This window comes from Polyodon spathula, chromosome 12, assembly GCF_017654505.1.
Source record: "Polyodon spathula isolate WHYD16114869_AA chromosome 12, ASM1765450v1, whole genome shotgun sequence".
In the NCBI taxonomy this organism is placed as follows: Eukaryota; Metazoa; Chordata; class Actinopteri; order Acipenseriformes; family Polyodontidae; genus Polyodon; species Polyodon spathula.
In genome coordinates, this window is record NC_054545.1 from 4,446,182 (window position 1) to 4,464,124 (window position 17,943).

Below are 17,943 nucleotides of genomic sequence, written 5' to 3' on the forward strand. Positions count from 1 at the left end.
TTTCATAGCAGTTTGAGCCATTCCAGTTTTTACTGTGCTTAATTAGACTCACTAAACAGAGGAAATACCCCAGTGAGCATGCTTAATTAAGACATGGTATATCCCCTAAAGAGCAACTTCCGATCTTATTCCCGTTCCTGAAATCCACGTTCAGTTGATGGAGGGACTGCCTCAGTTATGGACTGGATAATCAGGTTTATAACTTGCCAAGATGTTGCCAGGCTGTTGTTTGCGCTTGTGGAGGGCGCACATCATGCTGAATGTCAGGCAATCAGGGACCTCTACTGTACATGACATGACAATAAAAAGGTTCTGAACCAGCCTGCCAACCAATATTTTCTGGAGATTCACATTGTACTTTAATAGTTGTGCATAGAAGCCTTTGATTTAGCATTAGCCAGTATGGTAAAAGCCGTTTACAAATCAAAGAGCCTTTTATGGAGGTTCATGCTTTTGGTATTATTTTAAAACATTCGCACAGGCCAGGTATGTCAAGATGAACAGAGATAATAGATTCATTACAAATTCGATTATGGAGGCTAATTAGTTGGTCATTGTTAGTTTGGTTTTAGGCGTCCTGAGGTATAGATATTTTAATTCCGACATGCTTGCTGTGAAAGGCAAGTGATGGCTGGAACCACCAAGACTTGCATTATTAACTTAGACGAAGCACATGACGACAACTAACCACAAACTATGTTTTATAGTTTGGGTCAGGTTTTAGTGCATGCATATAACTGGAGGGCCAGGTACAAAACCGAAATACTTTAGTGTGGGTGCTGTTTTTAAAGTTCTACATACACATTAAAATAATACATGTATTGTTTAGTTTGTTTCTACGTTGCTATGTATAAGGCATTGTTCCACTGTCACTGCTGAAACCATTTTTGATTATTCAGTCATATGCTGTTCCCCTCTCAGCCAATGAAAATTGTACACCATGAATTACAAGAAATATATAGAAGTAGTCATGGAAACATTCTACAGTTCTGGTTTTGAAGAGAAGAAAACCTTGGCCTTCTATATTTTCTCCCACGTCCTCGTCCTTTTGAAGTCGGGCTCTTTGCAGTCTACTCATGACCTGTGTCTGTGTATTGTGTATGAAGTTTCATTAATATTTGATGCTGTTTTGTTCGAGCCAAACTGATTACTCATTTCAAATCCATGGGAAACACTTTAAAAAGGGCCCAAAGTTTATAACTGAGCAAAATGAGAAACTCCTGCAGATATTACATTGATATTTTGCACGTGTGCCAAATAACATTATTCTAAACCTATTTCTGAACAAAATCTGTGAATGAACACAGTACTTGGATGATACATGTAGAAGATACTTCATCTCCTCTATCTTTGAGTTTTACTTGGTCCTTTTATGTGTTTATTTATTTATTATGTAAGATGTAGATCACAGCATCCTGTCCAGAAACTACAGTAACATGGGGCAGCATGTCGAGAGATAGGCAAACTGTTTACTATACAGATATAAATTATAATTAATTACATCATTTTTCTTAGGCCTCTACACATGTCTGCAATATTTAAAGAGTGATGGTTTCTTCCAAACATGTATTAATGCTGGATATTATCCAAGAAAGTTGTTTTAATTAAATTCTTGTGGTGCACAATAATGCTCACCCTGAAATGAAGCTGCATTGTGTTAATTGTGTTATCGGGAAGGCCTTAAATGGGCCTTAGCTGTATTCTTGTTATTATTTTAATTCCGTTTGTATTAGGTGCAGACTGCTTCCTGGCCCTGCTGTCTTTAGCACCCTGCCGTGTCTCCGTCATTGCAGTGCTTTCTCATCCAGAGCCCCACTCTCTTGCAGCTTGTCACTTTTTTAACCCAAATCAGCTTGGTTTTATTTCCTTGTTGCACGTATATTTTTTCCGGTTTGACCTCCTATAGATGGAAATTTGGTTGAAAAGCCCATTAGAATTGGGAATTAGGGTTGCTGTATCCACCTGAATTTCTGCATTACGCTTATTCCCACTGACCAGTAATTACACATTGATATACAAACGTAACTTATTAGCATGTAAGCACCGCTGCATTACAGAAGTCATGAAACAATGTTCTAGTCAGTTATTTTAACAGGAGAGCTCTATTCTAATGTCATTTATTTATTAAAGGGATGATACAAGAATACAAGAATAATATGCATACTTAAAATACACAGTATTCACAAGAGTGTAAACATCCAAAATCCTAAAGGAAGAATACCTTCCTTTTATAAAATACATGTGACATGGTTGTTATGGGTTACAAATATATATTTGCTAACCCTTCATGACTGTATTTGTGTGTGTGTGTGTTTTTTTTTATAAAATAGCTTTTGATGCTTATTTCCTGTGCAGACCACTACAGTAACTTAGTAAAGTAGGATTCTGGAATGGTCTGAACTGAAAAAGTGTAAATGTTTCTATGTTTATGGTTACTAGGAATGAAGAGATGCTGATTTACAGCATATCTGGCATGCTGTTTTAGCTGCTGCATTGACAGCGGGGCCCCTCAAAGACCTCACAGTTAACCTTCAAACCACAACGTGAAGTCATAATATGATGTGTTTGCTTTCTGTAATCAATCCTAGTACTGTACAAACATCCTCAGGCAAAACAAAAAATATCATCAGAGTTACATTTAACCAAAAGGCACCTGCATTATTTATTTGTTTTATGGTGATATAACTCAATCAAGACATGGGGGTAAAAATAAAACAACTTCCTTTTGTAATCTCATGTTTGAATAAGAAAGCGAATCGGCTCCAGATATGTTTAAAGGGACGTGATCAAAAATAAAACCCGAAAACTAGAAGCCCTATATATAATTTAACATGCCGCACCTCTAGAGAGTTCGGTTGAAAGTCGCTGTAGAATATTTTTTCCATATTTTTTATTTTAGACGAATAGCAAATTTTTTTAGACTTTTATTTTTTTTAAAGAAGTTACTCTTTGCATGGAATTGCATTTTTAACGTGACTGTTGCATTCTTTGGATTCATGCCACACTGGAAAGTTTATCGTCACCTTGATATGCATAATTGGTTTCTGGTGAGATTCCTCCCTGGGGATAATGGTGAGCAAAGTTTTCCCCGCTCCTTCAGCGCCTTATTTCCTGTCATTAACCAACTAGCTGCTTGTGATTGACCTGCTTTGACGGCAATAACCCCGTAAGAAACTTCCTGAAAGCAAGACAAACAAACTGAGAAATTTCTTCAGCCTAGTGTAATACCAGTTTTTGAATAATTTTATGACCTACAACTTCTTTTGAAAAGCTTTGCACCCAACTTACAGTAAAAAAAAAAATAATCCTGGTTGCAGATACCAGTGTACTTCCACTGCTGATGAACGTACAGTAGCTTTTTGGAAAGGAGCATGCATGCTTCTGCTAGCCTCCATGAGCGTAGATGTTCAGGTTCATAGTGGAGTTTCTGGCGTGTGTAGATCTGGAGTAGGGCTTTCAAGAAGGAGACCAATGTCACAGATAGACCTGATGTAGAAAAACTTTTCTTTAAACTTGCTGCCTGCAGCCTTCATGTTGTTTCATTGATTTACACTTTGGCACTTGGACACTCATGTTCTCACACTAATTGGCACGTTTGCCTGCAGCCACTCATTAGAGAAGCTGAAGATCGATGGGCACAGTCTCTTCTCACCTACAGGAGTTTCCCCTGCAGGACTGAGTAACCTTGGTAGAGCAGCAGGGACACCCGTTCTATATCTCTTCTGTCAATATTCTTAATGCCAGACTCTAATTTTGTATGCTTTGATTATATGCTAGATTTGAACCCAAACTAAAACAATGAGTTGCTGCACCAGCAAAACATAACAAGTCATACGTTATTGATCCTCTACAGGGTCTGTTAGTTATTTCTGTAACACATCCCTGATTCCTTGAAGTATTGACTATTAAACCGCGGTAGACAATAGGCAGATCAATGTATCTTATTAAAAGAGAAGCCGTGACAAAATGTTATCTTTTTTTTTTTCAGGAGGGGATTCATCATTACTATTCCAGAAACTGACCACACAAGGTACATTTTGATATTTTTAAATGCCCACTTTATTGCAATAACTTTGAAGATAATAACAGCTGAGTGGTCTTTAGCATTAGGTAAGTCAAGTTTCAATCAAAGCAACAATATTACTTTTTAATTTGTACTAGTTTTCTAAATGCAACTTTGAGTGTCCGTCAGGCCTTTGTATTTTGTAAGCATGTCTTATTTTACTAAACCCCAACCACAGGTTCTTCCACACATAGTGAATGCACAGTCATTGATAGTGTAATATTGTTCAACAATTGAAAGTGAGTAATGCCACATAATTTACCAGGGGCAAGGTCGAGAGTTATAGGCTGTCCATGCCACATATTAAATATTTGCTCAGCTTCCTTTCCAAATGTTGCATAGGGTCACCCACAGCAAACTATGAACAGGCCTAATGTAAAAGTAAATATTAAAACATATATTTTAAAAAAAGGAGTTACAGCTAAGTTTTGGCCCTAAGGAAAGTGCTTTGGCTTTTGCACTTATATAAATAAAGAGAATCTAATATCAAATCTAGACTGGGCTGTTTAGTTTTTTAGAGTCAGTGTTAAGGCCTGAGGAACCGAAGAGTCACATTTACCCCCATGAGTATTTCATGTTTACTCTGTTTGTCAAATTATGTAAAATGAGACATGGGAAATATATACTATTGAAACTTCATCATTAATGTAAGCAGTTAAGGTGCATTATAAAACAGTATTCAGTAGATATTTAAATCATATCTGGAAATATGTGTGTAATATATTAATAAACATAACAAAAAAAAAAAAGTGAGATTCTAAAATGTAACGTTCAGAGTGCAGCTACCAAGGGGCAAGGTCATACCGACTGCATGTCATGGGAATTTCAGAAGAGCTGTAAATTCATACTGGAGGGTCCTTGCTGCCCTTGTAAAAGCTGATGCTCTCGATTAGTAGAGTTTTGCAGGAACAGAAAAACAAGCATTGCTGGAGGTGGGAGCATGAGAAGTGAACTTCGCTCACTCTGTAACCCTTGTGCCTGAGGTTTTGTTCAATCCCAGGCTGGCTGGCTATCTGCCTGTAGAGCAGGGAAATCATTCTCGATTTGACAGAAAGGCGATTGAGTCTGTTTGACTCTGTCTGAAGAGATGTGTGCTAGAGTACCAGAGACTAAGCAGGAAGGTTGGCATTAGTAAAGCACTTAGGTCATGGGTGACATGCCTTTGATAAACTACTCAAGCTGTGCTTCCCCGCTAGCAGGAAGCCTATTTCCCTCCAGACATCCACACCCACTGTGCTAAAATCTTATAGTCTCTGCAGATAAAATAGGGGTTTCAAATTGTACTGCATTAAACATGTAAAGCTTGCAAGCTTAATGCAGCTACTGCCAATCTCATAATAACAGTGGCTGGTCCATTAAATAGGCAAACATATTGTTGATCTTTCACAAATGGCTCAGTTTACTAATTGAAAAAAAGGCACAATCTAACCTATTGTAGACATCTTCCCAGTGAACCAGACAAGACACTGTCTGTAAGAACTGGATACAATGTATCAAGGTGACTGGTCTTACATCTGCCTGGCTGAACCTGTTCCATTCAATTCTTATCATTGACACTCATTTCATATTTGCCCCGTCTACAAATAGGCATAACTGTGCTACAGCAATGTGACAGATCTGTAGCTTTTAGTGGTGCAAGATTGTGTTAATCTGTAATAATTATTTTTTTATTTACATTTTGCCATCAGTCCCAGAGAAAACAGAGTCCTCATTAGACTCCCAAAATAGAAAGTTATATATATTTTATCTGCACCTTCGCCAAGCAACTCATGTAGCTGCTGTAATAAGGTGTTGCTACATCAGGTCAAAACTAAAGAAAAACCACCTTACGTCCATTTACATTTTTCTTCCCATATTCTTTCCAATTCCACTATCTTAGGACTGTATGTATCAAACTTGCACATCCCTTTCTACATTTAATATGACTGTGGGACACACTTTTGCCCGTCAGCAGTGTTGTTTTCATCTCAAATGCTTCACTCGGACGTGATCCTTGTATACTTTTTAAGGCAACAGTGTTTCCCCTTATAAAAGTTTACCATAGTAAAAGCATAATAAAGCATAGTGAAAGCATGGAAAAGCATAGCAAAGCAATGCAAAGAACAGTGAGGTCTGGTAAAACATATAGTTAATGCATAGTATTACCATGGAAAACGATGGTAAAAATGCAACAATACCATGGCAAACTTGCATAAGAGTCATCCTGCTGGGCCCTGTAACTGAATAACACTTTACTCAATTTTACAGGGCTTGATTTTTTGTTTTCTCAAGTCAAATAAAGTACGAATGTAGAGTAAGAAAAAAAATCTGCTACAAAATCAACAAATCAATCATCAAACTGTTGGAAAAGAGTTGTGTTTTAACAGTTCACAAAATCCCCTAATTCAAGCTGAATCAATCAGACTCCAACTTCCCTTTTGAAATATTTAAAAAATGCATGTTATGTTCTTTCTGTCTCCCAAACGGTTCTCTGGTTTAGATTAAATCATTCCTGTGCTATTAGAAAAGGGTTATAGCAGACCGCTAAGCACCTTCTGTTCTTGAAGGTTTCCTGCAAAAACACTATAGGACAAAGAAGCACTTTTGTTTTGCTGTTGAACAGAAAGAGCTTTTTTTATATTGACAGTCCCCGACGGTGCTACATTTGCACTGCGGGGATGAGGAATGTGCAGAGAAATGTGCTCTCAAAAGTGCCTCTAAGTCTACTCTGTTGCTGTCAGCTGACCTGGCAGTCGAATTGAAATGTCATTTGTCTTCTGAAACTTTTTGCAATTAGCTAATGAGGTATGAGTAATGCTGACAATAAAAAGTGTCAACACTAGTTTAACTTGGACTTCGGTCAAATGATTGTTCTCCATGCGGGAAGCTGGACAGTACTTTATTTAATCACTAATGCATTCAGCATTAACAAAACACTACTGAATATGGGTCTAATTGGCGTATTCATTTTTTAGAATCATCTCCACTGTCCTTTCTTGAAGCCTGTATCTGAGCAGCTGTTTCTACACAGTATTGATGGATAATGGTCATAGAGGTGGTTCTAATAATGTGGCAAGCCATTGTATATACCTTTGTATACAGTGTGTGTAAGCAAGGTCTGTTAGAATACCATTGCATAGCAGTTGCAGCCATTCCAGCTTTTATTGTGAGTTTTATAGACCGAGATCATTTAACATGGGGTTAGGGTTAGGGTTAGGGTTAGGGTTTTACATGTAAGGCTCACAGGAAAACCTGGAATGGCAAAAACTGCCTTGTAATTGGAGTCTCGCATTATTTCATTGTGATCATGTGGTTTCATTCCACTCATAGCAGCATGGTACAGTGACATAATTTATTGGCAAAATTGTGTCCATCACGTAATAATGTACACAATACATACTTCCAGATTCAGATACTCCAAATACCTTGTGATAAAAAATGTCCTTTTCATCATAATTGGATAATATTCTCCAGATATATAAAAACATGTAAGTGTGACTTACTGACAGACAGTTGGACAGCGATATGGCACTTTGACATATACCTGAGATTGTGATACATTCAATAACTTGTGCGAAAGAAGTTTCTTAGAATGCTTAATCACAATGGGACAACCGGTTCCCTATACATATGCAATACATGCGCCCGCCTCTACTATAGTACATGTACCTTCACACACCACAAAAATAACAAGCAGACAGTACTCTGGCATTAAAAAGAAACAAAGGATACTGTCTCTGCGTGTTCACAGGTAATGAATAACGAGGCTCAAAAAATATTAAAATAATGACAAGCTACACAATCTTTAAACAATCCCCATTGTTAACCTCCATACCAATATTATAAAGGGCAGTCTAAAGGTTAATGGATAGAGCTGTTTTGTTCTCATTAAAGAACTGAGCTTGGTTTTGTTGGTGTTTTCAGTGTAAGAGATGGTGTAGTTTGAGGCCGATCAAAGGCTAGTTGCTAGGCAGAGCTTTTCCCACATTGATTAGTCAGCCGAGGCCTTAATCTTGTGGGAGCTGTCAGTTGTCATGTCCTTTAGATGTCAGACATTTTGTCTGGTGAATCCATGTGCTTGTTATCCTGATACCCAGGATTCATACAGTAATAAAAGCGACACTGATAGTTGGGTGTACTTTTATAAGCTACCGTTTTTAAACAGCAGCTTCTGGAAGTAAATGCTCTTTTTCCCAAATAACAGGATTAATATGTTCTGTGTCATCATTTGGTCAGGCATTCATGTTTTGTTTAGTCTTTCTGTGTCTAGTCTTGTTGTCCTGCAATTAATGTTAAGGCTTTAGTTTCTCATCTGTCAAGTGTTTGATTGGTGATCTTTAAGGGCAAACCTTTTGCATTGCATTTGTGGTTAAAAATGATTTGTAATTGAGGGGGCTTGGTTTCTTAGAGGGTTGTCAGTACTTCATTAGTCATATTAACCACGCCAGAATGTACTGTAATTTGCAGTGTATAACGTGCACCTGTTTACAAATGTTAGTACAATGTCAGCATGTTATGAACAGGTTGCACGTTTTATGCATTTGGAAAAACACAGTGTGAAACAGTTTTGAAAGCTTATCAAGATTATCAGACATCACCTTATATGCTGAATTATATTAGAGGCATTTAACTCACTACTTAGACACAGTTGTGAGGATTCTTTACCAATGGTCAGCACTGAATCTTTAGACTCTGCCTTTTGATCAGAAACTACTGAACCACTGACCCCAAAAGCTTTGCCAAATTGACTACGGTTTTTAAAGTACTTGTGGATTGAATCAGCTCTCTTGTGTTGTCTGTAACTGTAATAATTACAAATTAAAGAATATTATTTTAATTGATTTGATCTATATGAGGGATTTGAGAATTTGACCCTTATTTGTCCCCCAAGCAGAGGAGAGAACCAAGAGATGATCCCAGACATCATGATAAACATCTCGCAATATGATCAGCAGCATGGTACATGCAGTGGTCTTGATGGATTGAAATACTTCCTTCCAGGGTAAAGAAAAATCATATCAGTATGAATCATCGGCAGGAAATCTAGGAAGCTCATTAGTTCAAAACCACTCCTTAATCCTGGATAAACTGTCTTGAGAAAAAAGGATTAAGGAAGTACTTTCCCAAGCAGAAGACTATGACGCCTCCAATGCATTTTTTTAAAGCACAAATAAAACGTACACTCCGTATCGGCATTGACGTGAGTAAATAAATAAGCCGCTTAGACAATGGAAAGTCATTTGCTGTTCTGCTGATTGACATGTTCTGTGTTGCCTTTTCCCAAGCATTTCAAAATCTAATTTTCCTTGTTTTCATCTTGTACTATTTTCTTCCTTATTACATGTCTAACATTTCCAAAGGCAGCAGCGATTTCTCTTTTTCTACTGTTTCCTGTTTAGAAAGATCACAGTCGCAAAGCCTGAATTGACTGATCAGATGAAGATCATCTCTGTAACTGACACACACTGGCTCAGAGGAAGGCAATGCGCAAGATCATTAGCGTTGATAATCCCCAGTCCTGACAGCAGTGTTACACTGAGGCAGCCCTTTGTTTTGGCTTTGTTGTTTATTTTGGGGGGGGGGGATAGAGTTCCAGAAAGTCTAATAAAATCTAGGTTGATGTTGGCCAGTGAATTGAGTTCGATCTGCACGTCAGCCTTTTGTTGAGAAACACCATCTTTAATTGTATGTGCGCCATTCTTCGAAACTTCACCAACAAAAGCAAGTAAATGAGTACCATGCATCTTCTGCCAGCGCTGTAAATAGAATATCAAAGCTCGTGAAAAATGATCACGTACAGTACAGAGCGATGGAGTTTCTCTCTATAGAAAGCAAGTTTCATACCTTTTAGATTAGTGGCTCCTGTATGCAGAACAGATTTTTACTTTTCCTTTAGTATTATTATTATTATTATTATTATTATTATTATTATTATTGCTCCTGATTTAAATGAATAAAAGCTAAAGATCAGTAATAAATTACACTGCACCGGGTCGGAATGCGTCCAGTTCAATAGTTTTCTTCGCAAAATGTCATAATAATCCGTATGAATATCTATATTTCTCTTTGAGAGTCCTTTGTGTCATATTTCTAGAACTTAACAACACCAGGTGTGGACCAGCAAGCTGTAGAGGCCCGCGCGGTTATCGAAAAGCAGCTGCTGTTTTATAACAATGCAGCAATCACAAAACAGGCATGCTTTTGTTATAATAAAAATACTGTACAGACATTTCATACATAAAATTGCACATCATCTTTATTTGATTATTATTTTTGTTGTTATTGTTTAAGATAAATGTTCTTTTAAAAACATAAATAAACCAAAATGGTGTATAAAGTCCATGTAATATGGCAGTGTTATGATCAGTTCCCTTTCGATCCAAGACAGACGTATATTGGGGTTTGGCCAACACCCAAACCCACCACACTGGAGGCCCTAGTGAAACTCAGAGTCTTTGGTCATTGTAATGATAGACAAAGAGAAGGAGATGTGATACCTTTTATTGGACTAGCTATGCACCCCTAACCAAATTACACACACACACACACACACACACACATACATATATATATATATATATATATATATATAGAGAGAGAGAGAGAGAGAGAGAGAGAGAGAGAGAGAGAGAGAGAAAGAGATATAGTTATGTGTGTGTGTGTGTTCGAGTGGGGATGATGAAAGGTGAGTTACTATGCTTTCCAGTTTGGTATTCTAGCGACAGACATATCTCTGCTGTATAGCGTCTTGGCTCCTGAACATTACTTACTGTAAGAGCTTTCAGAAGCAAAGTTTACTTCCTTCTGGTTTAATCCTTTCTTACAAGGACAGTGTAAGTAAATATGAGGTGAGTCAATATTTCACTAAAAGAGAAAGAATGGTTGCCTTTTATTAAATTTTATGTTTTAGAGAAATCCTGTATAAATATGTCTCCTATATTCTCCTTTTCTTTTAAGGTTTGTGCATGGTTTTACAGCATTGTGTTATTACAGTTAGTAAAATTATAGTTAATATATTTGGTTTTACAGTACAGTGTACAATATTTTCATATCATCATTTGGCTAATTATTTCTGGCTCATTTCAAAGCATACACCTCCTGTTTTCATGAAATTGATTGCTATTTCCTTTTGTCTCGGAAAAATTGTCATTATTTGTGATAGTAATTGTAAACATCGTCTAGTCTTTTTCGTTGGTTTAGATTTTTTAACTCATGCCTATCCAGGACATTGAAAGGGAAGTCACCTTTTACTGCACCTGCAATACAGCAAATGAAAGCTCTATGGGGATTGGGTTGTTGTAGGGATATACTGTAGACTAAGTTCTTGTCAACACATGTTTCCTGACCTGGTTCTATTACTAACAATACTGCTTTAAATACACAGAATACAGATGCCTACAGTAGGTGGATTAGGATGGATTGCTTCGTCTGGCATTTCAGATCAGACGTCATAGCTGACTTAATTGAGAAACGTTTCTCCTCTTGTAAAATACAGTTTAATGGGAACAAATCTTTTATTTGGAATCCCTTAGCCTCATTGAAAAACATATGATGGTAAAATTGTACCAGCAGCAGAAATGGTAAAAAAATAATCTCTTATCTAAATTGATTTTAGGGCAAAGGATATAAGTAATTTCACAATGAAAGTGGGCAAGTCAAATCGAAGTTATGTGCGTTTGTTTATGTGTTACATGTGCTAGTTAGATTGCAGTATGCTGTGGATGTGGGTGCATTTCAGCTACATTCTAACTACTTTGAGACCATTGTAATAAACTGGTTAAACTGGGAATTCACTATCAAAGTAAAGTCCACCCCCATTCTTAAGCTGTGGCTATTTCATAAAACTTTAAACTAATTGTGTAATAAGAATTTTCTTTTACACTTAGCCTCTTAATTGGAATGCCTCAAAGAAATCGATGAGAGGTCCTGCAGAGTCTCATTCACTACACATTGAAACCTGTGTGTAATTCACTTGAATGTGCTTTTACAGTTCTATTTATATTTTAATGAATGCACGGTCCGTGGGCGTGCAGCTGTCACTGGCTCAATGTTTTATTTGTGAGATCTTGTTCCTCATGCTGATTACAGTTTGTGTGAACTCTATGGAGTTCGAGAAGTTGCCTTGCCAAAACTTTGAAGAAAAAAAAAGCATTATACAAAAGGTGCATAGATAGGAAACTTAACGTGGTACAATTGTGCATGCAGTGACTGAAGGGGATATAAAAGTAACATCCCTTACAGTACAATATGTACTCAGGTATCAAAGCAGCAATGTCCTGTTGTGTGCACAGCTCCTATGATCCCTGGTAATATCAGTACAGTGTAATACACTGTTCCTGTCAGCCCCGGTAATATCAGTACAGTGTAATACACTGCTCCTGTCAGCCCTGGTAATATCAGTACAGTGTAATACACTGCTCCTGTCAGCCCTGGTAATATCAGTACAGTGTAATACACTGCTCCTGTCAGCCCTGGTAATATCAGTACAGTGTAATACACTGCTCCTGTCAGCCCTGGTAATATCAGTACAGTGTAATACACTGCTCCTATCAGCCCTGGTAATATCAGTACAGTGTAATACACTGCTCCTGTCAGCCCTGGTAATATCAGTACAGTGTAATACACTGCTCCTATCAGCCCTGGTAATATCAGTACAGTGTAATACACTGCTCCTGTCAGCCCTGGTAATATCAGTACAGTGTAATACACTGCTGCTATCAGCCCTGGTAATATCAGTACAGTGTAATACACTGCTCCTGTCAGCCCTGGTAATATCAGTACAGTGTAATACACTGCTCCTATTAGCCCTGGTAATATCAGTACAGTGTAATACACTGCTCCTGTCAGCCCTGGTATCTATCCTATCAGCCTCCTCTGAGCCACATCTGTTCTCTAAGTGATCATCAAGTGGACCCAGAGCACCGGTTATTTGATCCCTCAGTAATAATGCATAAATAATGTCTTATAAAGTAGTAGGTGGTCTTGTACAATGCAGGCCCATTAGGATTCCATAGTTCTGCTGCCCAAAGTAATAGACATGAACAATCAGTGGCATATCGGAGCTACAGGTATTGCCCAGCTGTATATATCAGTCGTTACATATTTAAAAACTACAAACCCTCAGATGGAATTTACAGTATACAGGAGTTTCAGTTTCACTGAATCATCTGCAGCTGTAATTTTCTATTAGACAAAACAGGGCTTGGTGTGAAACACGATGTGATGCTCTTTAAGGCATGTTTTTTTTTTTCTAGATATAAAAGGATTATCTCTGCAGTCTTTTCTCCTATAGTAGGGTAAAAATAGAATCCCCATGGTACCCATTGAAAAAGATATCTAGGACATCTGATACAGTGCAGAGCCAGCTCATTCTGATACAGTGCAGAGCCAGCTCATTCTGATACAGTGCAGGGCCAGCTCATTCTGATACAGTGCAGAGCCAGCTCATTCTGATACAGTGCAGAGCCAGCTCATTCTGATACAGTGCAGAGCCAGCTCATTCTGATACAGTGCAGAGCCAGCTCATTCTGATACAGTGCAGAGCCAGCTCATTCTGATACAGTGCAGAGCCAGCTCATTCTGATACAGTGCAGAGCCAGCTCATTCTGATACAGTGCAGAGCCAGCTCATTCTGATACAGTGCAGAGCCAGCTCATTCTGATACAGTGCAGAGCCAGCTCATTCTGATACAGTGCAGAGCCAGCTCATTCTGATACAGTGCAGAGCCAGCTCATTCTGATACAGTGCAGGGCCAGCTCATTCTGATACAGTGCAGGGCCAGCTCATTCTGATACAGTGCAGAGCCAGCTCATTCTGATACAGTGCAGAGCCAGCTCATTCTGATACAGTGCAGAGCCAGCTCATTCTGATACAGTGCAGAGCCAGCTCATTCTGATACAGTGCAGAGCCAGCTCATTCTGATACAGTGCAGAGCCAGCTCATTCTGATACAGTGCAGAGCCAGCTCATTCTGATACAGTGCAGAGCCAGCTCATTCTGATACAGTGCAGAGCCAGCTCATTCTGATGCTTCCCGTGCTGTGTAGAACAAAAAGAAATACAAAGTGCTTTTGGTAACACCTGAAAACATATTAAATGATTGGTTTTGATACAATTATGTGCTGCTGTAATAGACACAGGAGAAACGAGAGAACATTTGCAAGGTTAAAGCATTTGAATGTATTAATTTATTATTTTTTTTAACCATCAGCTTGCATGCATGCAAAGATCTAAGACGAGGCCCCGGGTGGGCTGACCTAAATTGCTCATACATCTCTGAAGCAGCTCTCTCCCATTCTAGCACTCCGAGAAAACAGATTTTCTTAGTCTTACAATCACTTGATACATACACATACACAAGTCAAACAGTAAAAAAAAAACAAAAAAAAAACATGTTATTTTCCAAGAATTAAATTTGGTATTTTGCATTTTTAAATTTGGTAAAAATGGTAAATTTGCATGGTTATTTTAAATGCTCCGTGCTTATCTATGCATTTCTACTGTGGGTTTTGCCATCTTTGATTTCACTAGCTGTTTTCCATCATGCTTGCCTGTAGTTTACCATGACGTCACTGTGCTTTTACTGTGCTTTACTGCTAAGGGACACAAACGCTATATTTAATTTCACTGCAACCTCCCCAAAGAACCCCATGAGCCTGGGGAAGGTGTTGCTCTACTTACAAAATACATGCTGACAAAATTCCATTATAAACAGGGGCTCCACTTCATCATAAAACAAACTGTGTTGTCACATACATTGGGGGTTATATATATAATATAGTTTTACTTTTGCAGTTGGCAAAAGCTTTTTAAATACTTAGCTGTACCTTTTTTATTATTCCTTAGGATAGACGATTGACAGCCATTTAAAAAAAAATGATGAAATCTCTCAGGTGGCTTTCGATATTTCAATTCATCCAGCTGTAGCTTAATAATTCAAAACCTTAGGGGTATCCCCGAAAAAAAAAAAAAGTTACATGAAACCAGGATTATTTTGTGTCACCAGAGTTTTGAGACTGTAAATGAATGAATACAAAACAACGTGCAAATAACCTGCAAATAGCGGCAGAAAGGATTTGGTAAGGTCATTGCTTGTAGTTTGTATTGATCCTTCACTTCAGAAACAGTAATATATTCCAGGGTAGAATGTAGAAGAAGCATGTCAAGTAAAGTAATGCTTGTGTCTTTATAGTATCTTGATGAGGGAACTATCCAAAACAGTTGTCCACTTGACTTAGGGGTCAGTTTGATCAATGTATATCCTGCCCCTGCCCCATTTTACAACCCTGGAGAATCATCTATAACTTTTAAAACACTCAACAGTGCTACATGTAACACTGCAGAGCCACCCTGGGGTTGCTGTTACCTAGACCTGTGGTTATCTCGGGAACCTGGAAAATAGCTGGTTAATGCAGTCCAAGAGGATTCACCAGTGTTGTAAACTAGCTGGTTAATGCAGTCCAAGAGGATTCACCAGTGTTGTAAACTAGCTGGTTAATGCAGTCCAAGAGGATTCACCAGTGTTGTAAACTAGCTGGTTAATGCAGTCCAAGAGGATTCACCAGTGTCATAAACTAGCTGGTTAATGCAGTCCAAGAGGATTCACCAGTGTTGTAAACTAGCTGGTTAATGCAGTCCAAGAGGATTCACCAGTGTCATAAACTAGCTGGTTAATGCAGTCCAAGAGGATTCACCAGTGTTGTAAACTAGCTGGTTAATGCAGTCCAAGAGGATTCACCAGTGTCGTAAACTAGCTGGTTAATGCAGTCCAAGAGGATTCACCAGTGTTGTAAACTAGCTGGTTAATGCAGTCCAAGAGGATTCACCAGTGCTGTAAAATGCTCTAATAAAATCCAGCTGTAGCTTATCCTGACAGGGCAGCAGGCTGATCAAATCGACCTCTTATTAATTTTTAATAATTTAAAAAAATATATATATTTTTTTTAGTTGACTAAATTCCTATAACTTCGTGATATGGACCTGAATCACTAAAATAATTGATATACAGCAGGTGTCGCAAATAGATTGGAATAAAATCACAATCACATAATTATTCCAGTATTTGACAGAACAAAGGATTTTTTGTTTTCTTTGCATGAGCACACTTGCTTGTTGACATTGTGCTATGTTATGTTAAGCCAGTTTGTTGTTGTCCTCATTTGCTTTTTAATCAGCATTCAATCTGCTCAATTAGGTTCTCTTGATCACTGTGTTGGCTCAGCAAGCTGTTATGAACTGCGATGGCTGAACTCCCAAGCACAGGCTATCCGAAAAAAAATAAAAAAATAAACAACATTGCTTGATATTTAGAATTATGAATTAAGTTTCCCAATTCAATTTTAAATTACCTACATACATACATACATTACATACCTACCTACCTACATACATACATACATTACATACCTACCTACATACATACATACATACATACATACAGTTACAGCTTACAGGGTTAAATAAATTGTGCATTGAGGTTAAAGGGACTATCATTCCATTTTTGAAAGCTGGATTGCTAGCAATATTTGTTTCCTCAGAAGGAACTGAATTCCTCCACAAAGGAGGTTGAAAAGACTAAGGATGTTCTAACATAATTGGATCTCGTTTTAAGCAAGCTCTGGCAGCTTAGAAACACATCGTGTACCCACTGCAAGCAATAAGAAGCGTGGCAGGCAGGGGGCTGTTCAGCCCTTAAGAGCAACAAAGTCTATTTTTAGCTACTTTAATTGCCATCCTTAAAGCAGTATGGTAAAGCATTGTGCAGTGGTGAGGGCTAGCGCTGCAGAGTAAAATACTATGTGCATTTCAAAATGCAATTCATTTATCAGATAAACTGGAACATTCAGACAATGGCATCATCCTAGTGTATACAAATGTGCATTTGCATTCATGAGGAGCAAATACATTTGAAACTGATACTAGTGTATAATACAGTATATTATCTATTACGATTCAAGGCTCAGACTCTTGAATAAGAAATTATGTTCTTGATGGTTGAATATTTAAACCATGGAATTAAATGGGACATTCTGAAGAGGTTTAATATTTGGGCACATTGTGTTTACTACATCATGTATGGGAAGGTTTTATTTTCCTGCAGTTTTCAGCAGCAATTCAGATAATATCCAGAGCTCTCTGTTATAGCACTTAATGTTGTCTTGATGGAAGTTATCCTCGTTATGGGTTATTGTGCAGTAAGGCTCTGTGATTGTATTCCAGTCCATGTTTCACCCAGAAATCATATAAAGGAAACAAAACAAAAGCTGTATTGTCAAATTCCTTCCAAGGTCCTCATTAGTTGTTTTATTTAGTAAAAAGTAAAATTAGCCATGTCTGTGATCTATAAAGACATATTAGAGGTTAGTGTGTTAGGTTGAAGTGTGCTAATCTCAGTCTCTTTCAATAATGTGTTTGTTTCTTATTATGTCTTTCTAATGCTGGCTCCATTATATCTTCCATTGTCTTTTTTTGCTGTTTGCTTGTTGCTGTTTCATTTTACATACTTTAAGGCATGACTTCTCATAATTTGCATCTGCATGGTCTCGTTTGACTTATAGCCTGTTTAACTTTTTGGCATGGTGTAGCTGATTTGTATAATCTGTCTACAAATACTAATATACCACATTGCATTGACCTCCTGTGTTCCATGTAAGTTATTCTTCCTTCAGACAGTCTTACAGGTAGATCTGTTAGGGGGAGAAAATGCTTCTCTGATATTGTTTTAAAGCAGGCTCTGCTCTTCATTCTGACTTTTCTTCCATAAGCACCACATTCATCCGTCCATTTTGCGGCCATCACAAATCGCCTGCATCATTCGGATTTCTTGGTATCTGCCGTGGGTTCAGGATGTGCATGCTGAAATCTGGTGTCAACCTCAGAGCTACTAACTTCTCCTTCATGCCTT

The 17,943-nt window shown here is 37.9% G+C and overlaps 1 protein-coding gene across 3 annotated transcripts in view; it reads left to right on the forward strand.

Annotated features, from left to right (window-relative positions):
* LOC121324254 (reticulon-1-A-like) overlaps positions 1-17,943 on the forward strand; it is a 44,424-nt gene that overhangs the window by 1,977 nt on the left and 24,504 nt on the right. For 2 of the 3 annotated variants that reach the window (XM_041265927.1, XM_041265929.1), the window contains exon 2: positions 3,989-4,030. The exons of the other annotated variant lie outside the window; for it this stretch is intronic. In XM_041265927.1, coding sequence (XP_041121861.1) covers positions 3,989-4,030 — 42 coding nt within the window. The remainder of the gene's footprint in view (positions 1-3,988; positions 4,031-17,943) is intronic. 3 annotated transcript variants of the gene reach the window in all.